Genomic DNA, 13,072 nt, shown 5'->3' on the forward strand with positions numbered 1-13,072 from the left:
GCGACGAATATTGTATTCCTTTGAGCTGATTTTTTATTTTTGGGAATAAGAAGAAGTCACACGATGCTAGGTCAGGGCTCTAAGGAGGGTGACCCAGGAGTTTGACCGGTGTGCTATCTAGGAAGTCCCTGGTTTTGATTGCGGTGTTGGCGGGTGCATTATCGTCGTGGAGCAGTAGCCCGCAGAACTGTGTTTGGTCGCTTATTGTTCACAACAGAGAAAACTTCTGCCAAGCATTTGGTAGTATTACCATTCGGCATTAATGCTGCTTTGGTTTCGTAAAGGAATTGACACCAAGTAGCCAGTCAAATTAAAAAAGCTTGCGATCAAAATCTTCCCCCCGCTTCTAGGTCGCTTTACTTTGGTAAGTGTTGATTCGTTTGGAAACACCCAAATCGTCGACTGGCGCTTTGTTTCTGGATCGTATTGATAAAACAAGGATTCATCACCTGTAATGATGTCGCAAACACACCGAAACGAGCCTGCTTCAAATTTGTCTATCATATAATGGCACAATTTCACCCTAGCCTGCTTCTCAATATCGGTGAGGTTGTGCGGCACTCAGCGTGAAACTATCCTCCGCTCCTGTAGAATTTCGTAAAGGCTTCCTGATCCAATCTGCAGTATATGCTGAATCTCTTGGTATGTAACTCGTCTATTGTCTTGGATCAAATTGTTCACTGCTAGCACGTTTTCTTCCGTAACAGCCGTCAAAGGGCGATCACTTTTTTCTTCATCCCCCAAAGTTAGTCGACCGCGCTTAAATTCATTATACCAACGATACACGATTGCCTTAGAAGGGCCTTCATCCATGAATGCCATTTGAAGTCTATAATACAATACTTCCGGTTTTAGGCGATACTTAAAATCGTAAAAATCATAGTGCGAAAATGTTCTCGACACAAATCTATTTTTCAATGAGACACGGTAATTTTAATTAGCTCGCAAAAAATGTGCAGGGAAATTTTGAATTTAGAACGTAAATATTTTTACTTATAAGTAATCATATTTTTAAATAAATTATAACTGGCCAGTCTCACACATACACAAAACCTTTTTCTCACAATACTTTCTGAGTGACCTGGTACAAGTAGTTGCACACAACCATTTTACATATTTTGATTTATAATAATAGGTATATGTTTATATATTGTTATTGTATCTACTGTTTGTTGACTTAAATAAAAAAAAATAGTAGAAACAACACTAATCCCTTTTCAGTCGTACACTCTTGACAGAGTTAGTCGTGGTTTTATGATGATAGTGGATGTTAATGCGTTTCCATCTACTTCTGCTCACAACCGAGCGAGAGCATTTCACAATACTCTGTTGTGTGGCAGCTTTGATGAGGTCAATCCATCGTGTTGGTGATCTACCCCGAGAACTTTTGCCTTGTACCGACCCTTTGACAATTAGACGTTCCATACAATTTTCATACCGGATGATATGGCTGAAGTTCTTGAGAATTCGTATTTAAACAGTCGACGATAATCTCTCTCTGATTTTCAGTTCGTTCAGAATGGAAACATTAGTTCGAAAGGCAGTCCAAGGTATTTGCAGCTGTTGTCGCCAGTATCTCTTGAGCATCAATTTTTCAGCGTTCTTGTTGCCTGATCGTCCAAGTATCTACACTATACAGAAAAATTGGGAAAATCAAACTCCTCATTATATGTATTTTGGTATTCTTTGTGATGTTATGGTTCTTCCAGATTATAATATTATTATATTATATTATTACCAAGGTATACGTAATTCGTAACAACTCGACAGTTGCCGATTGTCATTACATCAGGTCTATTATGTTCAGCTCTGTCCACAATCATCATTTTGGTTCTATTGTTTTCGAGTCCGAAAGAGAGACAGTTTCCAGACGTGTCAAAAGTAAATCCATGTCTTTTTCTGATTGCGCAAGAAAAGTAGTATCATCAGCATATCTCAAGTTACACACCCACTGATCCCTATATATAATTAACGATTAATGTTTTTTTATAAGAAAAATAAAGCTAAGTATTCAATTTTTTTTAAAATGATACAAAAATTAGAAGTAAGTAAAACCACTCATGACATTAATAACGGTTCTGCAGCGGTTTTTCATGTTTTGAATCAAGTGATCAAAGTCTTGCTGTGGAATATTGTCCCAGGTCCTGCTTAGATTCAAAGAATGTTGCTCTTCAGTTGCAATGTTTGCAAAAAAATCCTTCAGAGCCCTTCTTTGGAGCATGTCCCACGCGTGCTTTATGGGGTTTAGGTTTGGTGATTACGCGGGCTAGCTTAAGAACGACACATCGTGCTCCTGCAGCCAGCTGGTCACGACTCGCGATGTGTGCAGGCGGGCGTTGTCTTGCATGAGTGTGAATTCATGGCCCATTTGTAGTCGATGGGGATGGACAATTGGTATTAGCACCTGGTTACGGTATTCTTCAGCGGTCATATTTCTGAACCAAACGAGGCCTGTTCTGCCACCGACGCTAATTCCCGCCCAAACCATAATTGTCTGTAGGTATAATATAATAAGTGATTACTGATTACTAATAATGCCGGGCAAATCAATTGTTTTTTTATTTTCCTTTCTTATGGCACGGCACAAAGTGCATCCGCGAAAGGTGAAGTTTGGGAAACAGCATTTTAGTAAAGGAGTTTTAGACGACGGAGTTTAGGATGAGGATCAGAAAAGTTGAATAATGAATAATATAAGGAAAAGGACAGATACCTAAATAGATATTACAATATATTTAACCCTAAAAATATATATGTATATGTAAAATACATAAACTAAGAAAATTTACAACTTAATATTATTGATAACAATAAAAGAGAAAACCAAATTATATATTTCTAAATTATCAAGAAACAATAATACTGGAACTGATGTAGGTAAGGGAATACGGAGGGAATTGAAAAGAACAGAATGGTCATAGAGAGGACAATTTAGGAGAATGTGATTCAAATCACCCACATCTGTGCCACAATTGCACATATTATTGTTCACAATTTTTAACTTAGCCAAATGAGACGAGGAACTCACATGGCCAAGTCTCATCCTAATAATAGAAGACGTAGCACGTTTATTAATACGGTAAAACCATGGTTTTCAGGGAATAATAGGCTGAATACTAAAGTAATGGCGGGCCTTAACTTGACAGCTAATAGGCCAATCAATTGGTTATAATTATTTTTTCAAATTCAAATTTAAAATCGTTAAAATAGATCTATAAAATAAAATATCTCCAAAAAGAAATAAAAACGGCCAGTGTTTTTAGAATTTAAGAACTTTATATAAAATATCCCTAGACGGTGTTGAGGTGTGTATATTATTTATAGGGAGTCAGTGGATACAGGTAATTCAGGACCATTCTTTATGGCAGTCTATGGGGGAAGCCTGTGTTCAACAGTGGATGGATAATGGCTGAAATGATGATGATGATGATGATATTACTTGTTTACTCAGCGCTTCAAATCTATTGAAAATTAAGTTAAAAACGTTGTTTATTCTTTGTACTATATCATTAAACACAAATTTATTTATATTTTAATTTATTAGTACGTAATTTATCAAAACACAATTATTTAAATATTTAAAAATAATATATAAGTAAAGCGCTATTTTTGAAATGGCGCAATAACACTGTCATGGCGCCATTTCAAGATGGCCATGATTAATCTGTATGGTAACATAGTTTCATAGAAAACGTCATTTCAACAACTATTTTCAAATTGTCTTAGACATGTAACTTGAATAATTTACTTCAGCGGACTGTTTAAAAGGCGTATACGTTTTTATATACCTCTTTTTTTATACATTGATAATTTTCATTATTAGTCATCTTTGATTTTTTGTTATAAAACTTTCTCGTTTTTAAAATAGCTTCTTATTTCTTGTTCGTTAGTGACATAATAGGCAACACTAGCCTCATTCTTAAATTAAAAAAAATGCTAGTTATGTATGTATATAGTATGCCGACATCATTCTTGTATTTATGAAACTTAAAAAATTTAAGTATGTGACCAACTAGAACCAATACACAAAAAATTAAAATGACTACACAGTTTTGTAAAAACAGCTTCAAATCCACTGTTTGAAATATTCGTATCTATTAGTAATAATATATTATTTAATTGTCTAATTATATATAATTTGCTGTGATAGAAAACTATTTCTAAATGTTGCATAAAAAATAGCATAGATTTTAGACAACGTTAGTTTTATTCAAAGTGACGTTGTAGACGCAATATAACATGCAATATAGTCATAATCATAATTCACAGAATTGTTTCGATCCACATAATTTACTTTTCTGTTTCTTAATTTTATTGCGTGATTTCATTAATATATAAAAATGGCATTACATGTTCCAAAAGCTCCAGGAGTACCCCAGATGCTGAAAGATGGAGCACGAGTAAGTTTGTAATTCAGAAATATTATCTATTAATCCGGCATGGTCATGTCCAATATGATTATATTTTTAATATAATTTCTTTTTAAATTGTTTCTTTATTAAATATTATATTTAAAAATTTATTCTAATTAGATAAATTATCCTTTTTTAACGAAATGTTTCTCTTAAGTTAATTTTATTCAATATGAATAATGCGTTTGTAGGTTGTATTTAACATTTAGAGATAATTCTAGAACAAAATTAATTATTGCAGTATTTTTTTTTGATGGGTGAAAATGGTGTGGTAACCCCGCCTGCGCTAACGGGATACGCTGATGGAGCACCAGTGAAGGGTGATAGATGAGAATGAAAACAGGCCAGTTAGCCCATCATGATGAATTCATCAGGAATTAACCATGATAGTTTCCAGGGAGAACCGCGAGGAGGTCGACCTGGTTAGCAATAGCATATTGCTAGCAATGAAATTCTCAGCCTCTATTACTAACAATCCCTTTCCCCCCATTATTGCAGTATTTGTGATAGTATTCAATTATTTAATTTGTGATTGATCAAAAAAATATCTATTCACATTTTTTAATTCACAGATGTTCTCTGGTTTAGAGGAAGCTGTTTATCGAAACATAAATGCTTGCAAACAGTTTGCACAAAGTGTTCGTTCTGCATATGGTCCCAATGGCATGAACAAAATGATTATTAACCACATTGATAAGCAGTTTGTCACCAGTGATGCTGGCACTATTATTAGGGAACTAGACGTTGAGCATCCTGCTGCCAAATTAATGGTACTGGCTAGTCAAATGCAAGATGCCGAAGTTGGTGATGGAACAAACTTTGTAATTGTATTATCTGGAGCTCTTTTAGAAGCTGCTGAAGAGCTATTACGTTTAGGTGTAACTACAAGTGAAATAGCCGAAGGATATGAAAGAGCCCTTGATAAATGTCTGGAAATATTGCCTGGACTACTATGTGAAGAAATTAAGGACTACAAAAATATTTCAGCTGTATCCAAGGGTATCAAACCATCAATTATGTCCAAGCAGTATGGATGTGAAGATTTCATTGCTGAACTTGTTGCCAAAGCTTGTATTGCTATTCTTCCAGAGAAAACTACATTTAATGTTGATAATGTCAGAGTTTGTAAGGTATGGAAACATTACTATATTTAATAAAAAATAATCACACTTACCATAAGTGAAATTCTATCCTAATAATAGATCTAATAATAGATTAATCTTCTAATCTAGAAGATTAATCTAGGCATAGTACAGATTATATAAGAATATAGATTTTGTAACTCTAAAATCCAGTAACATGAAAGAATTATGAGTTTCCTATTTTAACTGCTTAATGTGCCGTGTTAGTATGAAGACCCAAAATTTTTTGTCATTTTTCAACCCATGTTTCGTTGGTGAAAATGTTCTTTTTTGCTGGTGACACTCCCTTCAGAAAATTATAAAGTCTTTGATTTCAGCCAGGTATACTTCATACAATATGGCTAACATAAAAAAGTAGGTATTATTAAATTGTAATTTATAAATTTGCTATTTGATAATAAAAAAGTTACAATTATTTGAATGAATGAATAAGTATACTTTATTTGCTTTATACAATATAGGGGAAAAACAACACAATTAATAAATTATAATTATTGATTTTGATTCCAAAAATTTATACACATTTTTTTTAAACAATAGATACTGGCTATATACATATTACTATTACCATAATGCTGCAATGTATGGAATTTAATTACCATTTTACATATTTATAGATACTTGGAGCTGGACTTTTCCAATCAGAAGTACTAACTGGAATGGTGTTTAAGCGTGAAGTAGAAGGTGACATCTCATCTGTCAGTAAAGCCAAAGTCGCAATATACTCATGTCCTGTAGATATCAACCAAACAGAGACAAAAGGAACGGTACTAATCAAAACGGCTGATGAACTTCTCAACTTCAGTAGAGGTGAAGAATCACTTCTTGAAAAGCAAATAAAAGATATTGCTGATACTGGAGTTAAAGTCATAGTTGCTGGTGCAAAGTTTGGTGATATGGCATTACATTTTCTGAACAAATATAACATAATGGCTGTTCGTCTTACCTCTAAATTCGAACTTCGGCGCTTAGCTAAGACTGTAAATGCTACAGTGAGTATTTTTTTGCATTATAAAATATTTTTTATGCAGCTTAGAATGGCAAACAATAAATAAAAGTAATAATAATACAAACTATGAAGTCTTTTAGTTCAATACATATACAATAATCTCATATATTTAATTTATATGAAAAATCCACTTTTCAGGAAATTTATTTTTCTAATTACACTTTTTGTTTAAACCTTATAAATTACCTAGCTAAATAATTCTTATAATTTGGCCATTATCTTTAGTTGAATATAATTAAGTTTAAATGTTTCTTTATTAATTATGGTAATACCTTGTATTTGTGCTTAAATTTTCATCTATTAAGAATAGTTGTGGAACCTATATCTTGCCTAACTAACTTTTCTAAACTCTAGGTTATATGGTGTAAGCTTTTTTTTATACAACTTAGAATGGCAAACAAGCTGACGGCCCACCTAATGAAAACTGAAGATACATATGTTTCTAGCTTTCTATAGTGTGACAGTAGAGTATGTAGATTTTACTTTATAACTTTGTTTTCCTTTAGGTTTCCATAGGCAAACATTTGTTTGTATATATTAAGATTGTTAATATTAGTTACTATATAATATTTTCAGGTACTACCTCGACTCACTACTCCAACTGCTGAAGAGCAAGGCTATTGTGACACTATTAAAGTTGAGGAGGTTGGAGATACACGTGTAGTAGTTTTCCGTATGGAAACTTCAGAGTCTCGTATATCAACAATTGTAATTCGAGGATCTACAGATAACTATATGGATGACATTGAAAGGGCTATTGATGATGGAGTCAATACTTTCAAAGGCATAGCAAGGGATGGGCGGTATGTGTACTAATGATTTAGATTTATAAAACAGTATATTTTATACTATCTTTTTCCCCCGAATTTTATCCGCTTGAAGTAGCTCATAAAGTAATCTAAGTTTTCACGTGAAAGAGTAACAAACATCCATCAATCCATCCATTCTCCCAAATTTTTGTATTTATAAGATTATAAATTAAACTAAGGATCAGAGCTTTAATTCACTGTTGTGACCTCTTGATAGATTTTGAATTAATTCCACTATTTGTTTAATTTATAATAACATTTTATAATAAAAACAATAGAACTAAATACAATTAGTTAAAATTTGTTTAAATATATTTTATAATCAATGTATGGTCATTTGTGTTAGCATGGTTCTTAATGATTTTATTATATTTGTTTTTTTTTTTTTTTCAGATTTGTAGCAGGCGCTGGTGCCACTGAGATTGAATTGGCCCAACAACTGCTTAAATATGCCGATACACTTCCGGGTCTTGAACAGTATGCCGTTCGAAAGTTCGCAATTGCTCTAGAGAGTATTCCACGTGCATTAGCAGACAACTCAGGAGCTAATGCTACTGAAGTGGTGAACAATATCTACAAAGCACATACAGTAAGAATAAAGTGTATACTAATAATAATAAAACCAAACACTTCTTATCTTTCTGCTGCAAGTTTTTGCTGACACCCCCATTATGTTTCACTCATCTAGTCTCTGACATTCATGATGATAATACAAATATGTGGGTATCAAGAATGTCTAGGCTACCTTCATTACATTCTAGGTGCCTTAATGTGGCTAACAATTTTCCATGCAGAAACCTGAATCAATTATTTTTAAATAATATAAATATTATGAATTTGAACATTTAAGATCCTTCCACTACAGTTAGGCATTGTCTGTCTATGCTATTAATGTTCTATCAAGTGGGCACTATGTTTGTTTGCCAAACCTAGTTATATGAAAAAAACAAAACTAAATGTATAATGTAAAATAGTTCTGACTTTCTTTCTTAAATTTAGCTTATATTGATTTATATTATAACATAACTGGTAACATGACAAGTCTTACATTATAACGTCAAATAGAGATAGAGAAAGTTGCTAAATTTTACACTGTGAGGACCCTACTTGAGGCCTAATCTAGGACCAACTTGGATAAATTTTCTTAATATTATAAATTCATTGTATGTATTGCTTGATAGAATTTTATCCCAAATGATAAAATAGCTCAATTGGAACTTGGTGTCGCTATTTAAGCCAATGTCTAAAATTAAAATTTTAACTTTATAGGTTAGTGAAAGTATTTTATTTTATTAATCACCAAGATCTATTTTTACAGTAAAGTTTTTTTTGCCTGCTACTTCATACACATAGTTTCAAAAATAGAAACACCAATAAAGTTTTAGATGGTGTATAAAAATAAAACATGCACCAAATTTTATGTTAGTACTTCAAGAAAATAACTGAAAATCAAATCCAATTTGGTGCCATAATATTTGTGTAATGCCGGAACATACATACAAACATACATACAGAAGTTTTAGTTTAGAAACAAAGAATGACACTTTAAAACAGATCCAAATGTTTTCTATTTCATTAAATAGTAAATAGATACTCTTAGTAATCTTTATCAATATTTGGATAGCATTGTGTAAATAATTACTTAAAATGTGAAAATTGTGTTTTCAGGAGGGCAATAAATTTACTGGTTTTGATATAGAATCTGAAACCAATGGTGTTTGTGATGCTAAAGGAAAAGGTATTTTGGACTTGTATGTTCTCAAAGACTGGGGCTTAAAATATGCAGTTGGTGCAGCCACAACCATCCTCAAAGTGGATCAAATTATCATGGCGAAGAGAGCAGGTGGACCAAAACCAAAACAACCTGCTGGGAGTGATGATGAGGAATCCTAATGTAACCTTAATTACTAATTATACATTATTTTCTTTATCACCCTATATCACTATTTAGCTAAAACGCTATTTCAGTTAATAATTGTTTAATTTATATAACATAGTTTTGTAAGCATTTGCTGCTATCAAATTTTAAAAACTGCTCATACTTGATTTTAAAATAGTGATATGTATTCACTTTTAAAATACATTTATTATTACAAGTTTAGAATATGTGGCTAAAAGTAATAAATATTAATTACTATTATTTGTTCTTTTACATTTAAATAACAAAATGCTTATCATTCCATATACCCACGTTTCGCAAAGCGTATTAAAATCCAACATGGTAGCGCTGGCCTTATCGCCGTTGCTCTAATTTAGTTTGTTATCGGTGTTTTCCGTGTCTAAAGACAAAGACTTAATAATTTGAAATGGAATTAATATCCAATAGAAGTATCAATAAAAGTATTGTGAACTTAACACTGTTTGAAAAATGAGTCCAAAGAAAACGCCTTTCAAATCATGTTAATGTATTCGGAATCAATGTGTGAACACATTGATTTCCAAAAAAAAAATAAAACGGGAAAAAAAATGCGAGAAAAGCAATCCAGGCTTGTTTGTTTCTAAAATTAGGAAAGCTACAAAAAAAAATTTGCAAAAGGTTGAATTAATTGCTAGATTTTTCTATAAACAAAATTTAAATTCAAGTAAATATATAGATAAATGCAACAGGTTAGATGTACTCTTCGATAATATTGAAAAAATAAAAGATACACAGAAACAACTGAATTAAAAACTAACATTGACCCAAATGAAACCGACAGCCATTACGAACTGATTAACAATGATTTTGGTACAAAAAATGGAACAAATGTCGAAATGATAGAAGTAAGACCTTTTAAAACCAAACTGAAACAAGATGTAAAGACAAAGAAGTTCAAACAGAAGTGAAGAGGACACTTTGAAATTGCAGTTGTTTACGAACGCCGGCATGGTTTGTTGAATATGTGATAGCAGTAGATGATATACTCTTAAAAAGAAGAACAAAAAAGTCTACAATTTGTAATATACATAACAAACAGCGCTCAACTACATTTCTTTTCAATATCTATACATATGTGGCGTATTTGTTTTCCTACCGATGAAGACGTGATAAAAGAGAGCTGTAATATTAAGCATTTTAATTTATCAACCTGTTTCATATAACATATAATAAAACTGTAGAAGTGTAATGTCTCTACATAAAAAAGGCGCTAAAATCCGATTCAAGGGGATGTTAGAAATGAAATAGAACACATGCACATTTTTTAAAAAAAATTATTTCTGCTTCTTTTTACAAGCTAATCTCCGAAACTGTTGCACCTATTTAAATGAAATATTGCATTACATCCCCGGGCAACATTTTAGATACTTTTAATCACGGAAAATTAAAGACTTCCCGTGAGATAATTAAAAACTATATTAACTTATTCAGCTTAGTACACAGCCTACGTAAAATCATTTTAACCTAAGGCAAAGAGTGAGAATAACGTAATTTTTTTATTTTGGTCCAGTATTCCTTGACATAATAAATAGTATACCTTAGATTATATTGTCATAGTCGTAGAATATTCACGGATCTGACAAATATATATATCCGTCGGTATTCTACGCCTATGATATAAATCTGAGTGTCTCCATACAAATGCTTTTAAAAAAAGCATGTAAAATTTTTCATACAAGTGATATAACGCGACAGTGTTACCAGATTAGAAAATATTTTTTTAGATTAAGGTAAATAGGTAAAGGTCGTAACTTAAAATATTATTAGTATTGAATTACCCTTTATAATATTTAACTTTATTTATATATTTAATTATATTACTTATTTATTAAGAATAATGCTTAGATAACGAATAAAAATGCGATAGATAGAACTTAATAATCTTTTTATATTGCTTTAAAAAGTAGTAAAATTTTGAAGCTTAGCTGAAATACAGTATTTGTGATCCACACATGGCGAATATACTATAAATATTCGCCATGTGTGCCCCAGCATAGAATGTACCACCTCTTTCCCGTGGGTGTCATAAGAGGCGACTAAGGAGAGCGAGGATGGGCAACAGTGTCCTTCTTACAATATATCTATAAACCTAACTGCGGTTGCCAACCTGCCTGCTAAGCGTAGCAACTACTGACAAAACTCCCCTTATGGGGAAGGCTTATGTTTAGCAATTTACAGTTAACGGCTGAAATAATAAAAAAATACTATAAATATGCACGAATAATATCAGTAAAAGTAACGGCCGTTTTAAATACTTTTTACTTAACTGATTTCTTTACATACGAATATCTTAGAATCTTTGTAGATTTAAAACGTGTATTGATGTTAGAATTAATCGAAGTGGAATCAATTTAATTTTATGCGAGTTTTTGAAAATACCTTAATATAGGAATGTTAAATATGAGTTAATTAATTCTATTTAAGTTGACTAAATGTAAAACATATTTATGTATATTTTATTTTAAGTTTAATTTCTTAATGCTAAAAATAAATACTTCCATCGTCTTAGATAAAAATTGCAGCCATTTTGATTAATTCTGACATAGAATCCATATTTGAAACATTAAAATCGTTATCTGAAAATCCATATAAATCCTTGGATAACGATTTTGAAAGTAGTCGGTCAAATAATAATCATCATTTCGGGAATTTTAATTCACTTGTGGGGAATTTTTTTGTATTCTTGCAAAACTAAAAATGTGAATAATTATATGTATGCTTTAAATTTAAGATATTTATCGGTTATAAGTAATTCCTTTATGAGTTCTGTATTTTGTCTTATAATTTTTGTTCCTTTCTGGTGCGTAAAAACTCCTATATTAAATATAGATAAAATGTATGCGTAAGTATATAGAACATTGTTTAAAGAAAAACTAATTTAACAATTAGCTGATAAACAGTCTTGTGTAACATTTCTACTAGTTTTCAATGTATGGATTTGGTCAAAAAACATCATATCAACGTTTAGTGAAAGATATAACAACAATAGTGCCATAAGTTGGCACAATTAACATCAATACTGTCAAATGCGAAGCAAATGGCTGCCATCTGAATTATTTGTGGAATAGTTTTATCTTTATACTTCATTATTATTAAATCCGCTAAGACATCGAGCAGAGCACGTGCTCCTTACAGTTTTATTTTAGTTTGATCTCTTATTGTCATTGTTTAGTGTTTAATTCGTAAAATTCATAATATTTATTAATTTATAAATAATATTGAACAAATGAATGAATTATATAATAATATAAATAGGCCCAATAAAAAATTCAGGTTGATAGGTGGTCAATATGGTTTGCAAAAGGAATGTAAAATAAAAACTGTAAATCATATGGTTGCCTCCTTTCTTCTTATAAAAATATAATTAATAAAAAGAGGACGAAAAATACACCCTCAGTTGCTATTTTTCTTAATTCATAGCAGACTAGTGTAAAGAAAATGTTTGATATGTCAAATATTTGACAATAAATATTCGGCATAGTTTATGTAGAAAGTATTCAAGCAGGTTGTATCTGAATTTGGTAAGGTTATACGGCTTATACGGCTACTATGAATTCTCAATTTTATCACTCCTATGTAATTCCTTCTTCTTAGTTTCATTTTGACAAAAATTTAACCTAACTTTAAGAATCCAGTCCTAAATGTACGCTCTATTTATATAATTTTTAGGTATAATTTAAGTTTATGTTGTCTGTGATATAGACTTATTATAATGTTCTACGTACTTCTGTGCTATGACTATGATGCTATTGTACATGTTTTTTTTTTTTGTGTGGGTTGGGCTA

The 13,072-nt window shown here is 31.5% G+C and overlaps 1 protein-coding gene across 1 annotated transcript; it reads left to right on the top strand.

Moving 5' to 3' along the window:
* Window positions 1-4,214: 4,214 nt before the first annotated feature.
* Window positions 4,215-9,509, top strand: LOC113509669 (T-complex protein 1 subunit theta). The gene is made up of 6 exons (XM_026893060.3): window positions 4,215-4,397; window positions 4,982-5,539; window positions 6,169-6,543; window positions 7,137-7,363; window positions 7,763-7,958; window positions 9,038-9,509. The coding sequence occupies exons 1-6, from the start codon at window positions 4,338-4,340 to the stop codon at window positions 9,260-9,262; spliced, it is 1,641 nt and encodes a 546-aa protein (XP_026748861.2). The 5' UTR covers window positions 4,215-4,337; the 3' UTR covers window positions 9,263-9,509.
* Window positions 9,510-13,072: the final 3,563 nt, after the last annotated feature.

This window comes from Galleria mellonella, unplaced genomic scaffold, assembly GCF_026898425.1.
Source record: "Galleria mellonella isolate WM207_F2 unplaced genomic scaffold, CSIRO_AGI_GalMel_v1 utg57, whole genome shotgun sequence".
In the NCBI taxonomy this organism is placed as follows: domain Eukaryota; kingdom Metazoa; phylum Arthropoda; class Insecta; order Lepidoptera; family Pyralidae; genus Galleria; species Galleria mellonella.